Here is a 22,128-nt window from a genome sequence, read left to right as displayed (position 1 = left end):
TGACAAACAAAATCCCCAAAGAATATATCCAGACAATAATGTCAACTTTTAAGGTTATGTAAATTTCTGGAGCTGTACCATCTTAAAAACTTTCTTTTAAAATGTCAACAACACCTATACTTTATTCATCTTGGCTAGGCACCTTTCTATCTTGAGATTAAGCTAAACCTCTCATGGTTCAGACAACCCTGGATTCAAACCCTTGCCCAATATCCTATTAGCTAAATGACTTAAAGGCGCTCTAGGGAGTGTCTTATCTGCAAAATAAGAATAACTTTATCTACAGCAGTGGGTTACAGTAACAACTAAATGTAAGGTATACAGCATATGCCTGGCACATAGCAAACAGCCCATTCATGTTTGCTGTGGATTTCAGATTTGTTTGCATCGTTACTCAATAACCATCTTTCATTCCACTCTGTTAAATTGTTCCAACCAGGGCAGCCCAGGTGGCTCAGCGGTTTGGCGCCGCCTTCAGCCCAGGGCATGATCCCACAGTCCTGGGATCGAGTCCGACGTCAGGCTCCCTACATGGAGCCCGCTTATCCCTCTGCCTGTGTCTCTGCCTCTCTGTGTGTGTGTCTCTCATGAATAAATAAATAAATAAATACAATCTTTAAAAAAAATTGTTTCAATCAGTGACTATTCTATGAACTTACTTATAAATCTATAACATAATTAGGGATTGAGCCATAGCACATTGGGACTGCTTTTTAGCATAGATGATTTTAGGAAGCACCTATTCCAGCACCTTCTCTTTGTGTAATCACCTCAAGGTACTCTAAAAGCAAGAGTTTGGTGGTTTTTTTTTTTTCGATAAGGCAAAATCACTACAACCGTCAATAACTTAAGATTAAAAGATATGATTGTTTGGGAATAAAACACACACACACAGAGTTGTTTTCCCCACACATCCTTTCTCCTTTAAGTTCAAAGTTGACTTCCAGATGACAGGCCCCTGTAACTTTTCTTAGCATTGGAGTCGTGAGGTCTCCTGCCTCCTAAAGCCGCACAAATCCTAACGTGCAGGCAAGCAGGGAGCTCCGCGCTCTGCACCGGGGGACCCGTGGGGCGTTCGCCGCGGCTCGCACCTGCCGGCCAGGTCATTGTGACGCACGCGCTCTGGCCACGTGGAACACCTGCGGGAGAGCAGGGGCGGGGTCACCCCGGGCGGCAGGTCGGAGCGGGGGCTGCCCCAGGAGATGGGGGCCGAGGAGAGTCCCCAGGGAGGACAGGCGGAGGGAGGCTCACCCCCCCATCCCAGACCTGCCCCCCGAAGGTGAGGCCCTCGCGCCCTCGCTCCTCCGGGCGCCGGGGTCCTGCGGGAGGGGTCCCCGCTCCGGGCGTCGCCCGAGGATGCGGGGGGCGGCGTCTGCGGGGAGGCGAGGCCGCCCGCTCCCCCCGGCCGCGGCGCTGCGCTGCGGCGCGCACGGGCTCCGCGGGCTCCTATTCCGGCGGGCGGCGAGCGCCGCAGGAAGGGCCGGTGCCTGCGCTCCCCCCGCCCCTTCCCTCGCCTTCTGCTGACGCTGACGTCGGAGGAGGGAGCCGGAGGGACGCTCCGACCGCGGCCGGGAGGCTCCTGGGGGCCGGGGCTCCGAGGTACCTGCCCTCCGGGGGCCGGGGCGGGGGCGCGCCGGGCGGGCTGCAGGCTGCAGCGGGAGACGCCGGGCGGTCGGGGCGCCGGCCTGAGGCCGCCGGGTGACAGGCGGGTCCCCTTCCCCTCCCCCGCCGCCCCCGCGGGCCTGGGCAGGTCTGGGGGATGCGCGCGCCCTGAGAGCGCGCGCCGGCCCCGGGGGAGCGGGGGGGGGGGCGGCCGCAGCTCCAGCCCCCGCCCGCGGCACCCCCAGCCCGCGGCACCCCCAGCCGCGCCGGCCGGCCCCGGGGCCCCGCGGCCCCTTCTGGGCCCCTCTGGGCAGGGACTGGTGTGTGTCCGGGGCTGACTTGTGGACAAGTTCACCTGCCGCGGCGCCTGGCGGCTGCTGGTTCTCTCCGCCCGTGGCCCATCCTCGGCCGAGGTGGCAGGGAGCAGACGGGTGCCTCTTTCAACTACCGGAGCCGGGAGGCCTGAGCTTGGTCTCCCGCAGGCGAGGTGCTCAGCAGCCTTGGACCCCACCGGGGCAGGAGCCCCTAAACGGGCAGGTCGCTGCAAACCCCGGCTCGTTTCCTTAGGGTGCTACAGACTCCGCCTTTCCTGCCTCGGGCTATTGCAGCTCCTGCTTCCTCTAGAAGCGGTCATATCCTGTTATTATGTCTGCCTTTGCCCAGAGGCCCCCTCCCCTTCCATTAACCTCCTCACTCTCCTCACTGCCTTTTTTTTAAAAAAAACTTGGATTGTCCCCAAGGCCCCTCATCTTCTCTTTGGGGGTCTCAGAAGTACAGTGCCCTTTTGCTGGGAAAAGGCATTAACTACCTGGTTGGGGAGATTTACAGTTTAGAAAGAGAATCAGGTTCTTTTCTGTTTAGATAGCTTAAAAAAAAAAAAAAAAATCAGCATGAGAAAAGGTGCCGGGTAGCAGCCTTAGAAACTGAGATCTGGTAACTTCATAAAAATTATGAGGGCCTGGAAAATATATCACCAGCTGGATTGAGAATGATATTAAATGTAGGAAGAAAGGCACATAAGGCATTGGCCATTAAGGTCCTATAAATATGACTCATTGCAAACATGTTCATGTCCAAACATTACAGTAAAAAGGCTCTCCAGAAAAATCTCAAATTGGTTTCTGTGGACCTTTAATTTAGATTTTCTGAGATCTGAACTGTTGGGGTTAGGGAGTGAAGTAGGAAATACTTACTGGTTTGAGATCAATGCTCCAGACTCAGTTTCCTACCTTCTATTTAAATCACATACACAGCCTAAAAATACTTTTAAGTGGGTTTTCAAACCAGTTTCTTTTTAGGTTTCAGTCTTTATTTTTGAAATGTCTTGCATAAAGAATATCAGAGGGGCCAAATCAGTTTATGATTAATAGTTCAAACATCACGGTTTGCTTTTAGATTACTATGTATATATTTAATTACTGGAGATGTGGCTTTCTAAATGTACATTTTGCATTATATAGGTAGATAATTCTATTATTAAAGATGAGTATTTAGAAAACAACAGTTAAGCAACCTGAGGTTTAAAACACTGTGGATACTCCACCCATGGATCATGAAATGGTAAAGGCACTGGGTGGTAAATGCCTAGACGGTTTATTTCATAGCTGTGTTTCCTCCACTTGGTACACTTGAGTATCTGACTGATTTCCCTGAGCATCTTTATTGTCATGCATTTCTCTCTATGTCAACTTTATGACAAATACAGACAATTTTGTTACTTGAAGGGAAATCTTCAGGATTGCTGCACTTTCAATGTATTTGACTGAACAGTACTTTTTTTTTTTTTTTTCTAAGGTGCAGGCAGTTTTATTAGAGGCAAGAGAAGTGTGGTAACTGTGAAATCACATGGCAGGGTCAACCTGTGTTGGGGTGAAATTTAGGGTTACAGAAACCTCAAATAATAGAAAGTGGGAAAGTTGATAGGCGACAAGGGTCAGAAAGAACTGTTCCTTTTTATGGTTGAGTTTCACAGTTAGAAGCCTGATGGTAGGTGGCAACATTTAGTATCAGTGCACTGGTCACGGATGTCCGTTTTATTCCATCTGTAGTATTAGATTTATGGGAACCATAGTCAAAGATACTATCTGCATGTTTTTGTTCATGAGGCATTATAGATCACTAATTAATTAACCTTATCTCCATCCTCACCCCCATCTAGAATCTGCCTTAGCAAAGTTTTGAATTTCAAGAATAATATGAGAAAATATTTTTTCCCTAAGCTGTCACATTTTGTACCACAATCATCCCTAGTATCATGGAGGACGTGCAGAGGACATGTAAGCTTTGAATCCCAAAAAGAACAGGATTGGAACCCTACCTGCAGCATGTAAATAGCCATGTGACTTTGAGCAAGTAACTTATGCTCTCTATGTTAGCATTTTCTTATCTATAGAGTAAGACCATACACCTTGTTGAATTGTAGTCAGAATTAAAAATAATATATTTAAATGTTTTGTACAGTAAATAGGACTTCAGTAATAGTAAATTATTCTTTTACATGCTAAACATATGTACTGTCTGTATCTGAAAAGGATGCTACTGCTTTTCCCCCTGGGATAGGAAATGTGTTCCAATTTGGTTTTGAGTAGTTCAAGTGTTTTGTAGCAATGCTAAGAGCTTGGGCTTTCTGGAATACTCCCTGAATCTGGGAGATTCAATCTCTCGTCCTGGAACAAAGCAAAGCTAATTCGTTCCAGTGGGGATAGATCTTCCAACCCCCTGCCACTCAAATGTGATCCATAGACCAGCAACATTGGCTTCCCCTGGGAGCTTGTTAGACATAGATATCTCAACCTGCCCCGCCCCTTCATCCCCAGCCCTCTGAATTCAAATCTGCATTTTAACAAGATCTGCAAGTGATTCATATGTATATTAAATCTTGAGAAGCATTGTTGTAACCTGGTATTTATCAAACTTTTGTGTCCAATAGAATCATTTGGGAACTTGTTAAATTGGACTTCCAGTCTGGCTTCTCTCATCTGCTGTTAATACCTCAGGTAGCTCTGATGTCACCACTTTGACAAACACTGCACTAAACTATCCAGCATAGTGCTCTAAGATGGGACTCTGCCCACTTCTTTAACAAAACATTTTGGCAAACATGAGCTTTTTTAAATATTAAATCCCCTTTGAAGTAAGTAGATATTATAATCCCTGTTTATAAGAAAATTAAGACTATAGGCATGATTTACCCCAGATAATGCATATAGTAGAATTGTGTTGAACCTCTGTAAATGCTAGTTAACCATGTTTTCACTATTCCAGCAACTAAATTAATTGTAGTGTTTGTGTGTGTGTGTGTGTGTGTGTGTGTATACATAAATGATTTCAGATACTAATGAATCTCTCCAGGACAGGGATAACTATACATAATAGGACATTTTATAATGCTTTTAAAACAAAGCCTTCCTTCTATATGACTGAAGGCCATTTACTTAGGGTAGCTGATTTTGAGCTTCATCTCAAAAGGATGATGTCAACTTGGCATTATTGTCAGGATAAGCATAAGGTACATGAAGTGTACATCCTAGTGTCTGACAGGTGGTAGTTCCTCAACTAATAGCAACTACTTATCCTCGTATAAACCTAGTGAGACAATGAGTTCATGAAAAGCTGAGAAAATGGCATTGCTCATGATGAGAAGTATTTCCTCCTAAGTCAGATGACATCATTCACTAGGCCTTTGACCACAGCAGAGGAGTAGGGTCACTATTCAGTACTCAGCAAAGCATTTGTCGTACGTATGCTATGTGTTAGGCACCATTCTAGTGCTGGGAATCCCAAGACAAGACCTACATCCCAGCCTGCTCTGGAGGAGCCTACAGCGTAGTAAGACAGAGAGAAAGAGAAGAATCTGCTGACAGTTACATTTCAGTGAAAGCAAGGAGAGGATGAAACCCAGGGCCAAGACACCCCACTTGGATGACAGAGTGAGGAAGAGTGCAAACAGAAAACCTGAGAAGACTCATGAAGGGGGTGGCCCCTGAGTTAAGGATTAGAAGACCAATAAGAATTTGGCAGATTGAAAAAGGCTTGAGAATAGAGAGAGTCCCCAACATAGTATCCAGTTTATAAAGAAAATACTGGCAAATAGCCCTCATATCTGGAGCCCACCATACATGTGTGTCCTTGTTAGCTGAGTGACCTTGGGCAAGTCTGATTATCTGTGAGTTGAGATTATTAAATGTATTCATCAGGGTAAGTGCAAGACTGGTTTCAGTTATGTACTGGATAGTCGTGGAGGTGGTGGAAGTATTAGAAAACAGAGACTGATATTAAAGTTATCAGAATTAGAGAAAAAGAGGCTAATTTTAGAATACATTTAACAGAAAATATGTAGAATTAGAAGAAGATGACCAAAAAGGATAACTGAATGCAATTCAGTCCTGTGAGGTGGGAAGCATGAGGTACATGTGTTCAGGAATGGATCACTGACCATGTAGGTAATGGTATATTGTTAACCCTAAGAGTCTAGATTCTGGAACAGAAAGTCCTGTTGTTCTAAAGGTGAGAGTATTTGTACATGGAGAACTAAGATCATAGCGGCCACTTCCCCAGAGCATACATTAAATTCCATTCTATTACTTGCCACCATCATGATCTTTCACACCCACGTCTTTGTTCCCAGAATAGGGCATGGACACCAGCGTCTGAAACTTAATGATCCTTGGGAGAAATACAGCCTTCTCTGCATGTGTCTGGAGAAGTGTATCCTAAGCCAGAGACTGAGGAGATAATTGTAATAAATGGTGCTGCCTCTCCTTTCTGGTGCTAACCCTGATAGCCATCATCAAAGTTTTGTTGTACACAAGAACCATTTTGGCAACGGTTTTAGGACTAACACAGCACCTGAGCCTGTGACCAGGAGAAATTCTTTTTTAAAAACAATTTTATAGAAACAATTTATAGAAATGGGGCCCATTATCTTATCTCTTTCATTCAGGAGTAGAATGGAGTGGTTAAAAACAGGAACTCAGGAGTCAAAAGCAGACCTAAGTTTACCAGTTATTGACTTTGGGCAAATTATTTTACCTTTCTCAGCTTTTTTTTCTTTTTTTTTTTCTTTCTTTTTTTTTTTTTTCTTATTTATGATAGTCACACAGAGAGAGAGAGAGAGAGAGAGAGAGAGGCAGAGACAGAAGCAGGCCCCATGCCCCGGGAGCCCGACCAGGATCGCGCCCTGGGCCAAAGGCAGGCGCCAAACCGCTGCGCCACCCAGGGATCCCTCAGCTTTTTTTTCTTAATTTAAATTCAGTTTGCGAACATATAGTATAACACCCAGTGCTCATTCCATCAAGTGCCCTCCTTATGCCTATCACCCAGTTACCCCATCCCCCCCACTGACTCTTCCGCAACCCTTTGTTTCCCAGAGTTAGGAGCCCCTATGGTTTTTCTCCCTCTCTAATTTTTCCCACTCAGTTCCCGTCTTTCCCTTATACTCCCTTTCACATTTCTTATATTCCACATATGAGTGAAACCATATGATGATGGTCCTTCTTCGATTGACTTTTTTCACTTAGCATAATACCCTCCTCTCAGCTTTTTTTCTCATTTGCAAAATGGGGTGGTATCTCCTTCATTGTGGCTGTGTCCACATATGAGATAATGGTGTTAAGTGCTTCACACATGTAAAGTGCTCAGTGAATAGGAAGCACACAATTACTGCCCTTTGTCCAGTACATATTTACCAAAGGCCTGCTGTGTTTCAGGGACTGTGCTTGACGTAAGGAGGCAGAGATGAACCAGTTAGGGTTCCTGCCCCCAAGGGACTTGCAGTGTAGTGCAGATGTGGATGTAATTAGCTCAGTGCAGAAGAGCACTGGGAGTGCAGGGTACTGCCAGCAAGGGGCAGGTAAGGACTGTAGTTAAGGATAGGAGTGGGAGATCCCTGGGTATGGAACGGTGGGTGTTCAAGTAGGAAAGCCTTCACTGAGGGGGTGACATTTGAGGAGAGAAGCTTAAAGTCAGCTCTAAATTGGCCAATTGGATAAAGGGGGGGAGAGCATTTCAAGGGAAGGAAATTTCACAGAGCCTTGGCATAGTGTATTCAGGGAAGCTCTAGCCTTCTGAAATGGCTGGAAAATAGTTCTGTGTGGAGTATAGTGAAATTTTGAATTTTCATTTGATGTTTTTTGCCAAGGAGTTTGGAATTTCTTTAGTGGGAAGAGAATGCAATTAAAGCATTGAGAGTGAGAGGGCAGCATGATTAGAACTGCATATTATAGTAATAGTTCAGACCATAATATGAAAGATTGGAGTGGGCAAATATAGGCATAGTTTTGCCTCTGAAGGCCTAGACTAAGTCCTGGCTGTCAACATAGAAAAGACAAGATGTAACTAATAGCTTTTTAGGAGGTAGAATGGAGAGAACTTGGAGACTGGCTATAAAAGATGAGAAGTCAAATCTCCAGTTTGGACCATTTAGTGGATTTTGTCCTGGCAATTAACATAGGAACCACAGGGGAAAAAAAAATAGAATGATTTGGGGATGCAGATGGAGAGATATAGGTTCAGTTTTAGATGCGCTGAAGTACCTGTGGGACATCCAGGTGAAGATTACAATGGGGAGATGGGAATTTAAACACTTCTTTAGAGCACCACGTCCATATTTCCATCTCCCTACTGCTGTCTCTGGGGAGCTGTTTAATTTTGGATGTCATTAGCACACACAAAGTGTATTAAATCACCTAAAGAGGCAGGTGAAGTACAGTAGAAGACAACCAAGGTCGGAACCTTGTAGGTCACTGAGATGTGGGCACAGAGAAAGAGGAGCTATCAAAGAAATTAGAAGAGATTCAGAAGTGTAAAGTGTTTGCTGAACAGTTAAGGAAGGGGAGCTTGGTCAAAGGTCAAGTGAGATGAGGACCTAAGTTGGATTCATAGTGAAAACTTTCTCTGGCATGGTGGAGAAGGGAACTGTGTGGGCTGAAAAGACCTCAGTGAAGAGAAGGAAGAGATGGTAACTGGAGGAGGAAAGAGTTTAAAGAACTTGGGCTGAGGGCAGAAAGGGAGGTTAATTAACTTGAAGAGAGGAGATAATAGTTGGGCGGATGCAGCAATTACTGCTGGTTGTTGACTGTTGCCGGAATGTCTCTGTATGGCCTCTCTAGCATGGCCCATCAGGATTCCATGAAGTATTCCTAGAGAAAGTGCTCCAGCAAGCACTCTAAAAGCTGCAGAGTTGCATACAAAAGTTGTCATACAAACCATTTAGCTTCCATATTGTTTTCTGGAACTCTCTAGTCAACAATGCTAGCTGATTCTGTCTTCTGCCATCCCAGCAGGATGAGAAGGGGAAAGGGGGTGAGACCTCTCCCTTCCAGACAAAGAGAAAGGAACAGCTGTAGTTATAGTCATGGTGCTGGATAATTCCAAAGAAGTGAGCAGTGGTGCACGAAGAGTGGAAGCTATGAGAGAGGGTGCCTAGCACAATGCCAAGAGCCATGATTCCCTATAGTAAATGAAGAGGGGGACTGGTCATCATCACCCTGGAGAGTTTTCTTCCACCTGTTGCTTCCTGAAGGCCAGGATTAATGTCCTTGTATCTAATGCTCTTTCTTCAGTGTTGCCATAGGCAGCATGGGCATCATTGTGAAGTAGGTAAACTTTGCATTGGTGCCAAACCACTCCCTCCTTTCTGCTTCCTGCTTTTCTCTTCCCTGCTGCACTCCTGACTTGGACCTGCACCCCTTTGGACTACTTCTTGGTTATTCTCCCTGCCCTACCAGGTATATGCCCATGGCCCTATCTTTCCTGACCCATCAACAAAACAAAACAAAACAAAAAACAGTCTTGTGCCTTATTTACTCTGGGTGTTGCTGCTATTTAATCCTATAAGCAGCTTTTCTAAGAGAGTAGAGAGTCTGGAAAAGAGATCTTTTGACTAGTTCTCAAATAATACCAATTAGATGACCCAGTGTAGGTAAGGGTAGCTCTGTTAGTTGGGATACATGAAGATGTAGAACTTTCTGTTTGCTTCCCTTTGCTGCTTGACTTTTTTTTTAAAGTCCCCTTCTTGCTTCTCCCTCCCCTGCCTAGGCAGCCTTCATCCCTTGCTCTTAAGCCAGCCCAGACTCACACATGAGTTAGTAGCTACAACTTTACCAAGGAAAGTCCTTGACTACAAGCCATTTCCAGAGAAAGGAGCTGTGGTCATTTATCTGTGCATAGTATAGACATTTTTAAACTACCTATTGGTGTGTGTGTATTTCAGTTATTTAAGACTAATGAAACAGGCTTACTCTGTGTCTTGGGATGTTTTCTGGGTCTCAGTTCTTTGCCCTGTGAAAAGAGGAGATTTGACTGAATGATTTATAAATTCTCTCTTACCTCTGAGTGAATCAGTGAAGGCGTAAGAAATTACTTGATAATCTCTATAATTGCTTCAACTTATGAATTTAATATTAAAGAACCTTGTAAACAGCGTCTCCCTGATTATTCTGATTGCTGAAATTATGCTTATGTGTAATTTCATACATTCACATACTTCTATCATACCTGTAATATTATTAACCATATATTTCTATATATTTGTATATGAATTGTATATAGTATATTTCATTTGCAAATATGTACATATACTTTGTAGGTGTGTGTGTATATATATAAATATACATAGAGACAATTTTATCTTTTCACTTTTAGTGATTTTTTTTTTGATGGTCTTATAGTAGTTTATTATCTTCTTATTTCCACGAATCTGATTTGAAACTATTAGTGCAGGGACTCTTGGGTGGCTCAACAGTTAAGTGCCTGCTTTCAGCTCAGGCGTGATCCTGGAGTCCCGGGATCGAGTCCTACATCGGGCTGCCTACATGGAGCCTGCCACTCCCTCTGCCTATGTCTCTGCCTCTCTCTCTCTCTCTCTCTGTGTCTCTCATGAATAAATAAATAAAATCTTTAAAAAAACCAAAACTATTAGTGCATTTTGCACATAGATTTGGACTTTTTTAAAGCAACTTACAAGGAAAATGTGGATGCAGTCATTATGTAGGTCATTTAAAAAAAACTATAAACAGTATGCCTGTGAATATATCTATATATACATATATACAGTCTTTGTATATATACATATATATGTACATATATGGAATTTTATATTTGTAATGACATTTCTGACAGATTCTAGGGAGAAAGAACTATTTAAAGTTCTATCTGTAGAATATTGGTGACCTGAGTTATAAAATTAATTTCTAGCTCTTTATTGATTTGCTTAATGCTTTAGACTAAGGCTGTATGTGAAAAGGAAATGGCAACCATATAAGTCATTTAAAACATACTACAGGCATATTTAAAAAACTGAAAGGGAATATGTGAAATTAGATAATATATTTTATTTAACCCAATATGTGCAAAATATTATAACATAAAATTAAAAAATAAATATATAAATAGAAAAATAGAATGTATAAATATGTATTTATATATAATATAGTTATATAAATGTGAATATGTACAAATACATTGATATAAAACAATCTTTTTATAAATATAAAATATAAATCTAAAATGATTTATAGCCTATAAATCTAAGATGTATCGATGAGATATTTTACTTTTGGGGGGTCTACTGAGTATTAAAAATCCAGTGGATACCAAAAACATATCTAAATTCAGACTAGCCATATTTCAAGTTCTCAGCAGCCAAAAATGGCCAGTGACTATTGTATTTGGACAGCATGATATTAGATGATAAAGTTAACCGTTTCATATTTTTCTTCTATAAAAAAATTGTTAAATTGATAAGAGTCTTCCGATTATAAAGTGCATTTTTGAAGTATAATTTAAGGAAAACATGTATTCCTATCATTTAATAATGTTCTATAATGGCAGTTGAAAGGTATGTAATATTTCTTTTTTTTTTTTTCTTTAAAGAAGTTGATTAGGACTTTTGTCTTCACCCTTTGAAATTGAGCTTTTAGAGAAAAAGCCACCATAAATACTAGAGATTAAAACCCATTGCTAAATTTGAACTGACATTTGGAAGTAATGTAAACCAATCTAAATAAAATCAAAGGTGAATATAATTTATAAGCAAGGTTTTGTTTTAAAAAATCTTTTCTTTAGCAAAGACACCATATTTATTCTTTATCTGTTCCCAGTCTTTTTTTTTTTTTTTTTAAGATTTTATTTATTCATGAAAGACACACACACACACAAACACACACACACACACACACACACACACACACACACACATAGACAGCGACATGGGCAGAGGGAGAAGCAGGCTCCATGCGGGGAACCTGATGTGGGACTCGATCCCGGATCTCCAGGATCACGCCCTGGGCCACAGGCAGTGCTAAACCGCTGAGCCACCCAGGCTGCCCTGTTCCCAGTCTTTTAATCCATTTTATGTTATTTGCTCTTGTGGATTTTTTTGAGGTTTTTTGTTTTTAAATGCCAGCTTCTTTGTTATTGCTGCTATGATTTTCATTGTAGCACAAAATTCACCATCAATTGTCCTTTGCAAGCAAGGCTGTAAGAGAAGAGCAAGACCTAGCCCATGCCCCTTCTGAGCCATTTGAGTTTTTTGTTCTTTGTTTTTTGTGGGGATATCATATTTTTCACTAATATTAATGGTGAGAATGATAACCTTTTAGGGAATATCTTGACTTTTTTTTCCCAGTTTCTTAGAATATGAAATGCTATGTTGGATATTTTCCTTTGAGAAACAGTCTCTTGAGGCAGAGACTGAGGAGAGCACCAGGTTGCTAACTGGAGATTAGTGTTTCAATCCCAGCTTCCTTTATTGAGAACTTGATTTTTATCCTGCTCTCTTGGACAACTTTTTAGAACCCCAGTTTCCTCATTTTTAAAAAGGAAGATGTGATCATTATTTTAGGGCTTTCTCATAGATAAATGTCTCTAAAATGAATTAAAATCAGCTTTATGGTCTTTGTGACCAAAAGTATCCTAGATGTCAGCTAGCGCGGTTTACTGTCTCACAGGCAAGCAAAGTGAGGCCAGACGGGTGAAGTGACATGGAGGAGGCACAAATTTGTTACATGATCATGGATTTACTGGCTTTTATTTTATATTGGGAGATAAGTTATGTTGACATTTGAAGTATTTACTTTAGGAATGAGTTTTAGTATGTTTAGGGAAGCATTAAGGCTAGTTAATACCTGTATGTAGTACCTGAGCTGTTCTGAAATGTGAATGAAATGATCATTTAAAAATATCCTAAGACTCCTGGGATGCCTGGGTGGTTGAGCCTCTTCCTTCAGCTCAGGGCTTGATCCCAGAGTCCTGGGATTGAGTTCCCCATTGGGCTCCCCAAGGGGAGGCTGCTTCTCCCTCTGCCTATGTCTGTGCCTCTCTCTGTGTGTCTCTCATGAATAAATAAATATTTAAAAAATCTTATGACCCCAATTCATTAACAGAAAATGCAAATTTTAACAATTTGTACATATAAGTTTTTTTAAGATTATTTTTAAAGATTTTATTTATTTATTCATGAGAAATATAGAGAAAGAAAGAGAAAGAGAGGCAGAGAGACAAGCAGAGGGAGAAGCAGGCTCCATGCAGGGAGCCCGACGTGGGACTCGATCCCGGGTCTCCAGGGTCATGCCCTGGGCTGAAGCCGGCACTAAGCCGCTGAGCCCCCCGGGCTGCCCTACATATAAGGTTTAAACAAAAATTCACTCATCCTTTAGTTGCCTTGAGTAAGATTAGAATTCTGTTTTGCTTTTATAAGATTTGCTGACTTACAAAATTTAAGCATTATTGTGTTTTACTTGTACTTGTTAATTTATGAAATATCAAAAATCGTTTGCAGGGCAGCCCCGGTGGCGCAGCGGTTTAGCGCCGCCTGCAGCCCAGGGTGTGATTTTGGAGACCCGGGATCAAGTCCCACGTGGGGCTTCTTGCATGGAGCCTGCTTCTCCCTCTGCCTGTGTCTGTCTCTCTGTCTCTCTCTCTCTCTCTCTCTCTCCCCCCCCCCTTCTCTCTGTGTCTATGAATAAACAAAATCTTTAAAAAAAATCATTTGCAGGAAAAGAAATCACTTGCAGGAGATACAAACTCAAATAGAGATAGAATCCATATAAAGGTACATGGAATGCTCAAGTAATCATAACTTGAACAAAACTGAATAGAAGAGTTTGTGGTATCTGATAAAGAAGAAAAACAGTCATAAAAGCTAGTCAAAATCACATTACTGTATTATTATTATTTTTCATTAAACTACACCCAAAGTGGGGCTAAACTCACAATCTTGAGATCAAGAGTTGCATGCTTTACCGAGTCAGCCAGGTGCCCCAAAATGATATTCCTTTAATTAATATTTAGCTTTTGAAATGATGGAAGACTACTTCAACTTCCCACCATCTATAGCAATTTTTCAACTGTGATTTGAAGAACCAGTTTTTTTTAAATACATAATTACATGTGGAGAAATTGTTTTTCTCTGTTTCTGCTAAAACTGTTTTAACATTTATACTTAAAACATACTTCCTTCTCTTCATGGGAAATTATAAAAATCATTATTGACATAAGAGAAAATGACCAAAGATAAACCACTGGGAAAAAAGATGAAAAATAACTTGGAGCAAAAGAAATGTACAAACATTAAATTATTTTTTAACTCATTACCTGGAACCTCTGACAGATTTGTGTTTCTTCTGTTCATTAGGCAAGCCATCAGGAGCCTGCATTGAAGCCCTGGCTCTGAAGCTACTTGGCTTTGTTCTCTGAGACCCATTAGTCACCTCCCTGGATCACAGGTCCCCATGTTATTTAATTTATTCTATTCTTGATTTATTTAATTATCTATTTCTATTTTATTGAAGTGTAATTGATGTAGAGTGTTATAATATTTTCAGGTGTATAACAGTGATTTGACAATTATATATGTTATGCAAGAAAAAGGGGCTTTATTGTTTCTCAACTTCCTTTTGGCTCTAAATTATATGACTTACTTAGTTTTAAGACTGCACCAGAAAAATAAACCCAAAGACAAAACAAGATATCAAATACTGGTAATATTTCTAGATGAAGTTAATCTCTGAAAGAAAAAATGGAAAGATGAAACTGGCAGAAAATTATGTACTTGAGATTGTATAGTTGGAAGCTAAATTCAGGAGGCATGCTACAGGATTCCAGCATTTGTTATAGATAGTCAAAGATGAACTCTGCAGCAAAGACAGGACATAGAAGGTGCTCACTAAATGTGAAATAAACAGCATTGAGTGTCCACCCTCCTGTGGCTAGAATATATCTAAATGCTGAAGGAGACAGGGATGGCCTTGGAGATTGGTCCCTGTGTCTCCTCAGTCACATCTTTTCTTTCTGTAAGTTCTAGGACTGCACAACTGCTTATGATGGCTTGCATACACGTGCCATGCAATTCTGCTATGCAAGATTATGTTCATTGCTTTCTCTCTGGAATAGACAGACCACCCACCCCTGCCCTTCCCCTTCACTGCCCTCATTCTTACCCTTCACCTGGCCAGCCTTTATTAATTCTTAGAAACTCAGCCCAGAGGCCATGTAAGAAGCCAGCTCTTTATCCTCTCCTCTCTTTTCTTGAACCTGGGCACCTTCCTCTGTCATGGCACTCGTTCTAAATCACAGGCAACACCCGGCATTCCCTGACTTCAGATTCTCCATACTCAAATAGCCCCAAAAGTCTGTAGCATGTAGTGATGTGTTTTTACTAAGGCTTAATTTTAAATAATTATTCTGTATTTCATCAGATGTAAGAAACCATTGCTCACAAGACCTTTTACCATTTTATGTTCTGTGAAGGAAGGAAAGTAACTGCCAGACAATAAACAAGGGTATAATTGTAGGACACATCCCAGCTTCAGGAATGTTTGTGATATGAACAGATTTGCACTTGTTCAGTGATGTGTGGTGTCATCAAGCTGGTGTTTGGGAATGAGTGATTTTACTCTGGAATGATGCAAATGTACCACTTTGCACCCACATCACTTGAAAAGTGTGTTTCTTATGGGGGAAAATGGCCCACTTCCCAAAGAAAGCTAAATGCTGGTATGTACAGCAGTGCTGAAGAGCTCTAAGATAGTGACAATTTTTAGTCAGAAAATAGGGAATTTTGAGTAAGTTAGAAAAATGACAAATTTGGCAGTGTCTCAGATCTGCAATTCAAGAGAATCCACCATATGCTCAGTGCAGATACAGGGGAAAGGGATTCTGGATTCAGTTTCAGCTTGTACTCCATCTAATAGAAAAACTGTTCACTGATAGAAAAATCTGCTAAAGTTGGAAAGGTAATTAATTTTAGACATAAAACTGTACAAGATACACAACAGACTTAGAAAATGTGATTCAAGAGAAAGTTTATTGAAACATATTTGTGGATTGAGAGTACTGATACAGTAAAATGTAACTATCTTACCTTTACTCTGAGTAAGGGTTGGCTCAAGAATTTTATACTCTTTGCATAATTCATATGTAATTGGAGGTACCATCAGCTAACTCCATAAGCTCATAGAAAAGAGTTCTGGGCCAGAACAAATGTTCAGTGCAGCTGAAGCCAGCCTATGTGGAATGAAAATACTTCCCCATGTTATATTTCTAAGGAAGAGAATCTAAGTCTCACGGTTTAAGGCATCTGAGGACAGATCAGCTCCTCTTCTTTGCAGTAATACATCAAACTTTGTTTGAACCAGGCTTGCTATAGCCTTCTGGGAACCTTGGAGTACTTGGGGGAAAACTTTAGCCTGTGTGTTGACCATCCAGTGTGTTTCAAATGGCTTTTTAGTGGCTATAGGAAATAAAAAAGTTATAGTCTGTCCACATGGGTGAATAAAATTAAAGATACAGCACAGCAAGCTGTAAAAAAAGCAAAGAGGAAAAATAAGCATAATTATTTTCACAGAACCCCAGTACAATGAACGAAGTATCCCTCTTCTCCCAGTTCTCCCTACAAGGCAGAATGGCCTGTCAGCCACATGGGCATGGCTGAGAACAACGGTGGTCTTAATGCCTGGCCTTGGCGCATGAGGTCAGTGTACTATGTCCCCTTCCAGGGGCAACCCAGCAAACTCTAGGAGGATTAGGTTGGTAGTCTCAGTGTCACCTGAGAGGGTGCTGGCCTCAGCAGCAGCTCCATCTCTCAGCAGACATCTTTCCCTGTTAGTACTTGTCTTTGACAAGCCACTCTTCGCTAACCAGTCCCCTCACCCTCAGGATTGTTACATCAGAATTAGGAATTTGTTTTTGCCTTTTTTTTTATAAATAAGTTCCATGGTCAACATGGGGCTTGAACTCATAACCCCAAGATCAAGAGTCACATGCTCTACCAACTGAGCCAGCCAGGTGCTCCGGAAACTTGATTTCTGTTGATCTATTAACTCTTGAGTCCCTACTTCTTTGAGAAGGTTTTAATTCTTATTGGCTCATCTGCTTTGTCTTCCTTGGAGAGACAAAATTTAGTGAAACAAAGACATTCATGTGGTTAAGTCATGCTGAATTTAACAGTATTGGTGCTTTTTTTTTTTTTTTCATGTCATGGCAAGTCCATAAGCAGCTTGATGCTTGCTCTTCTTTGCTTATCTTCCAAAGTAATGTGGTCACAGACAGAACTTTAGGAAGTCTTCTCTGTGCTATTAAAATGCTTGAAACATGATAGCATTCATCTTGGGTTTCTTTCATAAGTGTCTTGTGGCAGAAATGGAGATACAGCCTCCTTTGCAGAATCACGAAGTATTAGCTAATCATAGACTTTATTGTATTTTATAGGGGAAATGACTCTTCTAACAGCAGATTTTACAAATTTGAGGATTCACAAAGGTCTTTTTTATATGTCCCTTGCAAATATTAAGAATCTCTTGGATACGAAAATTATGTCTGTCTTTTCTGCCTAACCTGCATTGTTCACTATTGTAGCCATTAACCATATGTGGCCATTGACAACTTAATGTGGCTAGTCTCAATTGAGATGTACTATAACATACACACCAGATTTCAGACTTGGTGCAAAAACAGAATACAAAATACATCATTATTAATTTTTTATTACATATTGAAATAATATTTTAGATATATTGAGTTAAAATATGTTATTTAAATTTTTTTACTATTCTTACATTTTTAACATTGCTATTTAATCATTTAAAATTACATATGTAACTCATAGTGTATTTCTGTTGGACAGAGCTGATTTAGACTATACGTTACTTGAGGCTAGACAGTGCTTGGTATGTATTAACTGGACACTCAGTGCATGCTCAGTGCAACCAAACCGATGAACTAAAATGAGTGAATGGATGGGAATTATAATGATTTTTTTAAAGTAGCGATTTTGACACTATGAATTTATAAAGTGGTAGAGCAAGAGAAGATGAATTTTTAAGGAAATCTTAAAAGGTTTGTTGTCTCTGGTGTATGGAGTTGGAGATTTGAGTCCTGACTGCAGCTGCTTTCTCATGAGATATTCAGATATGCCCTGTAGAGTTGACCTGATTTTGCCAACAGTGATTCCTTTGCTATAGTAGTCTATTATAATCCAGCAGTTTAAGATCCATCTCCAGAAAGGATTTTTCATATGCCATTTAGCTGTGGTATTCTGGCTTCATGTGTTTCAGAATCACTTGCAAAGCCTGTTACAAATGCAGATTCTCAGACCCAAAGCCAGATATTTTTGATCATTAGGTAGAGAAATGGGGCCCAGGAATCTGCCTGTTGACGGTCCAGAAGATTCCAGCATAAATGACCTGTAAACACCTTGAAGAGCACTGGCACCAAAATCTACAAATAGCTTAGAAGTTCAAGTAGAAAGAGCATTTGCTCAGTGATTTTTATTATCTATTACTACATTACAAATAACTAAAATTGTTATATACTTTGATAATCAAAAATTATTTTAAAAAGTTGCAGCAAAGGAAACAAAATGAAAAAGTATTTGTAATGGGAGAAACTATTTGCAAACTATAGATAAAAGGTTAATATCCACAATGTATAAAGCACTCCTACCCTACAGTGTAATAACAACTACAAAATTGCCCAATTGAAAAAAATAGGCAAAGGACTTGAATAAACATTTCTCCAAAGAAGATATGGATAGTAAGTATGTGAAAAGATGCTCAACATCACTAGTTATCAGGGAAATGCAAATCAAAACCACAGTGAAATATCACTGCACGTTCATTAGGATGGCTGCTATCAAAAAAAAAAAAAAAGAAATAAAAGAAAGGTAACAAGTATTGGGAAGAAGGTGGAGAAATTGAAGCCTTTGGAACACTGTTGGTGGGACTTTAAAATGGTGCAGTCACTGTGGAAAAAGTAAGGAGGTTCCTCAAAAAATCAAAAATAGAACCACCCTATGATCTAGCAATCCTACTTCTCGGTACAAAAATAATAAAAAAAAAACCCTGGGTCTCAAAAGATATTTGTACACCCAATGTTCATTGCAACATTATTCATAGCCAGGATGTGGGAGCAAGCTAAATGTCCATCAGTGGATAGATGAAGAAAATATGCTTTATATATACAATGGAATATTATTCCACCTTCAAAAAGAAGGAAAAGCTGTCATAGGTTATAGAACCTTGACAATATTATGCTAAGTAAAATAAACCAATCACAATAAAGACAAATACTGCATAATTCCACTTATATGAAGTATCTAAGATAGTCAAACTGGTAGAAACAGTAAGAATGGTGGTTGCCATTGGGGGAGGGGTGGAGGAAATGGTTGGGGGGATACAGAGTTTCAGCAAGATGAAAAAGTTCTGGAGATCTGTTATATAACAATGTGCATATCGTTAAGAGTTCTGTACCTTATACTTAAAACTTTTAAAGGATATATTCATGTGGTTTTTACCACAATTAAAAATTATTAAAAAAATATCAACTTTCCTAGGAGGTCATAGTGAAATTGGACTCACGGAAAGAGTATACTGATTTTGTTTGCTTGAAGAATGTCTTTTCATGAGAAATTTTATTGGAAGCTTTGAGCTAAATATGTACTTGCAGGGAAGCAGCTGTGTGGGTGTTGAGAAGGCTAGAAGTTGGTGGCCTCTCTATGATTTACTGAGTAGAGGGCAAGGCTTACTCATCATGAATGTCATTCCCAAAGCAACTTGTCCACAAACTTGGAAGTCCTCCAGGAGGCATAGAGATGCTTATGACTGGATGCCATCATTTCAGAGGCATCCAGACACTCCAGAAAAATGTCTTCCTTTCTCACGTTCCCATACCTGAAACCTAGAATTTTAGCACTTTCATTTAGTTCCCTTAAAACATTTTTAAAATCTTTTTAACATTTTTTAAATGTTAAAAATTAAAACTTAAAAACATTTCAAATCATTTTAGAGGCACTTTCTGGTGTAGAAGAAGAACAACTAGATTGATTTTATGGAGTAGCCAGAAGCATTCATTTACTGAGCATTCACATTGGCAGCCAGCCTCTGTGTCTGGCCAGAGGCATTCCTTTAGGTAGCAAGCTCTCCAGTTTTTCCAGAAACTGGTAGGCAAGTGTGTTTGGGTTGGTTTACTCTAGCCGTGGACTTGGCTGACTTTCCTAAGTAGAGCAAAGGGAGTGAAGGACAATGGAATAAAGTTACTCCCGTATTTACTGATTAGGTGAAAATACAATGCTTGGCTGGTAAAAACCAAAATAATCACATTTTCCTTCTTTTAACCCTTCTGGTATTTTGTTTTATTTAGCCTTTAGCCTTTTGTGTTGTATGTGTATGTATTGTTTTGTTTTCAGTGTGCTGGCTCATTTTTTAGAAATATTATGAAATACTTTGTTTTCTTTTCCAGCTAGCTAAGGACTTTATTTCAAACAAAAGTTAAAAATAAAAAAATGGAGAGCTATTTCCTTGGGTGTGGGGAAGAGATCAGGGCAAGGAATTACCTGTGACCAAGCTAATACCCTCCTATTATACAGAAAAGGTTGTGAGAATTCCCCAAATTCCTTACTAGTCACTACGATGAGGAACCTCAGCAAGTGTAGCACTCTCTGCCAGAGCCCACCTGACAAGGGCAGCTTGGGCTAATGGTCAGTCCCTGGGAAGGGACAGAGTCAGGCAGCAGCATGGCCAAAGGCCAACCACAGGAGCAAGTCTTAATCAACAAGAACACACTCTTCTTCCCTTCCTGGTACCCAGAACAGATTAAGAGGCACCAGCAAATCTATACCCCTACAGCTGAACCCTGCTCCCCGCCCATACCGCCAACTCTATGGTTAACACATGATCCTTTGTATTTCTTGCCTTCCATTTCCCTTGGGTGGATGGTTGGGTGGGTAGGGTTTCCTGGTTTGGGGTTTCTTGTGCTAATCTGCTCTGTATTGTTCCAATTTTAGTATATATGCTGCCAAAGTGAGCACATTTATAAAATATTTCAAATCTGTAAAGAGGGACACAGATGCAGTCTAGTCACCACCAGGCTTAACAAAGCGAACATTATGAGTACAATTGAAGCCACTGTGTACTCTTCTTAAATAATATCTCCCACCCACTTCAGTGTGAGTAACTGCTATCTGGAGTTTATCATTCCTAGGCAATTTTTATGCCTTTACTCTATGATACTTGTATACTTAAGCAATATATAGTATTCTTTTACATTTTGTGGTCTCATATTTAAATAGTCTTCTGCAACCTGCTTTTCTCATTCAGTCTGCCTATTTGCTTCTTATGCTTCATTTGGGATATTTGTTCCAGTCTTAAATTACTCTCAACAGCAGTGTACAGTGTAACTGTATAGCCCCTAAATACAATTAGAAATGGTTTAGATTGAAAGATTTTATATGTGTCAAATTAACATATAGTGTGTTAACTGTTAAACATATTTGTTTTATTTCAGGTTATAATATAACTTATCCTCTCATGCTTTTTCCCTGCCCCTTCTCCCCAAATCATCAACAGTAGAAAAAGAAGAAGAAAACATGTCAGGACACAAATGGTAAGTAATGTATTGTCTTTTCTAAACTGGGGGAGGCTAATGAAAGAGGAAAGTACATAGTATATGATCAATAAATATCTGTTGAACAGAAAAATCAAGAGTCACATTAGCAGTAAATCATCTGTTAGCCTCTATCCAATATGGAGTATAGTCAAGTTCAACATCCCTTCTAAATGAAATACAGAAACCAAAAAACCAAAAATATGATAAGTTCTTATATAATACATATTCTCTAAGAAATTAGTAGATATAGTTTTTCTCCTGAGAATCTAATGGCTTTTCTTATCACCAGTTTTTCAAATATAATAAGTCAAAATATATATTTTTAGTGCTATTTTATTTATAACTTATCAGTGTTCTCAGGGAACTTGATGTATGACAGCTATAAAATAATGAGTGAACACAAACTCAGACTTACGAATTTATTGCTGTGACTTCAACCTTCATGAACACTTGTGAGACAATCATGGTCAGAGGATGCTACTGCTGAATAAAATATGGTAATCATGGCAGTGCTAAACACTGTCATTTACATGTCTGTAACACATTTCAGGAGCATGTTAAACTTTCATAAACTCCAGGTCTGCCTCAAACAGTGTTTCTGAACACTTTTGAACCCATGACCCACCAGGCAAGCTGATCTTGTCA

At 40.2% G+C, this 22,128-nt stretch overlaps 1 protein-coding gene across 16 annotated transcripts in view; it reads left to right on the top strand.

The window, feature by feature from the left end:
* Positions 1-1,141: 1,141 nt before the first annotated feature.
* ICA1 (islet cell autoantigen 1) overlaps positions 1,142-22,128 on the top strand; it is a 141,800-nt gene continuing 120,813 nt past the window's right edge. The window contains exons 1-4 of one of the 16 annotated variants that reach the window (XM_041727642.1): positions 1,142-1,279; positions 14,237-14,327; positions 16,448-16,573; positions 21,382-21,480. In XM_041727642.1, coding sequence (XP_041583576.1) covers positions 21,464-21,480 — 17 coding nt within the window. In that variant the 5' untranslated portion in view covers positions 1,142-1,279; positions 14,237-14,327; positions 16,448-16,573; positions 21,382-21,463. Of the gene's footprint in view, positions 1,280-1,322; positions 1,600-2,004; positions 2,140-14,236; positions 14,328-16,447; positions 16,574-21,381; positions 21,481-22,128 lie in introns of those variants that run through there. The other 15 variants (XM_041727643.1, XM_041727648.1, XM_041727645.1 and 12 more) reach the window with 15 other exon arrangements.

Source organism: Vulpes lagopus, chromosome 13 (assembly GCF_018345385.1).
Source record: "Vulpes lagopus strain Blue_001 chromosome 13, ASM1834538v1, whole genome shotgun sequence".
NCBI classification, from domain to species: Eukaryota; Metazoa; Chordata; class Mammalia; order Carnivora; family Canidae; genus Vulpes; species Vulpes lagopus.
The sequence above is the reverse complement of the archived record's forward strand: the minus strand, read 5'-3'. Positions and strand labels throughout refer to the sequence as shown.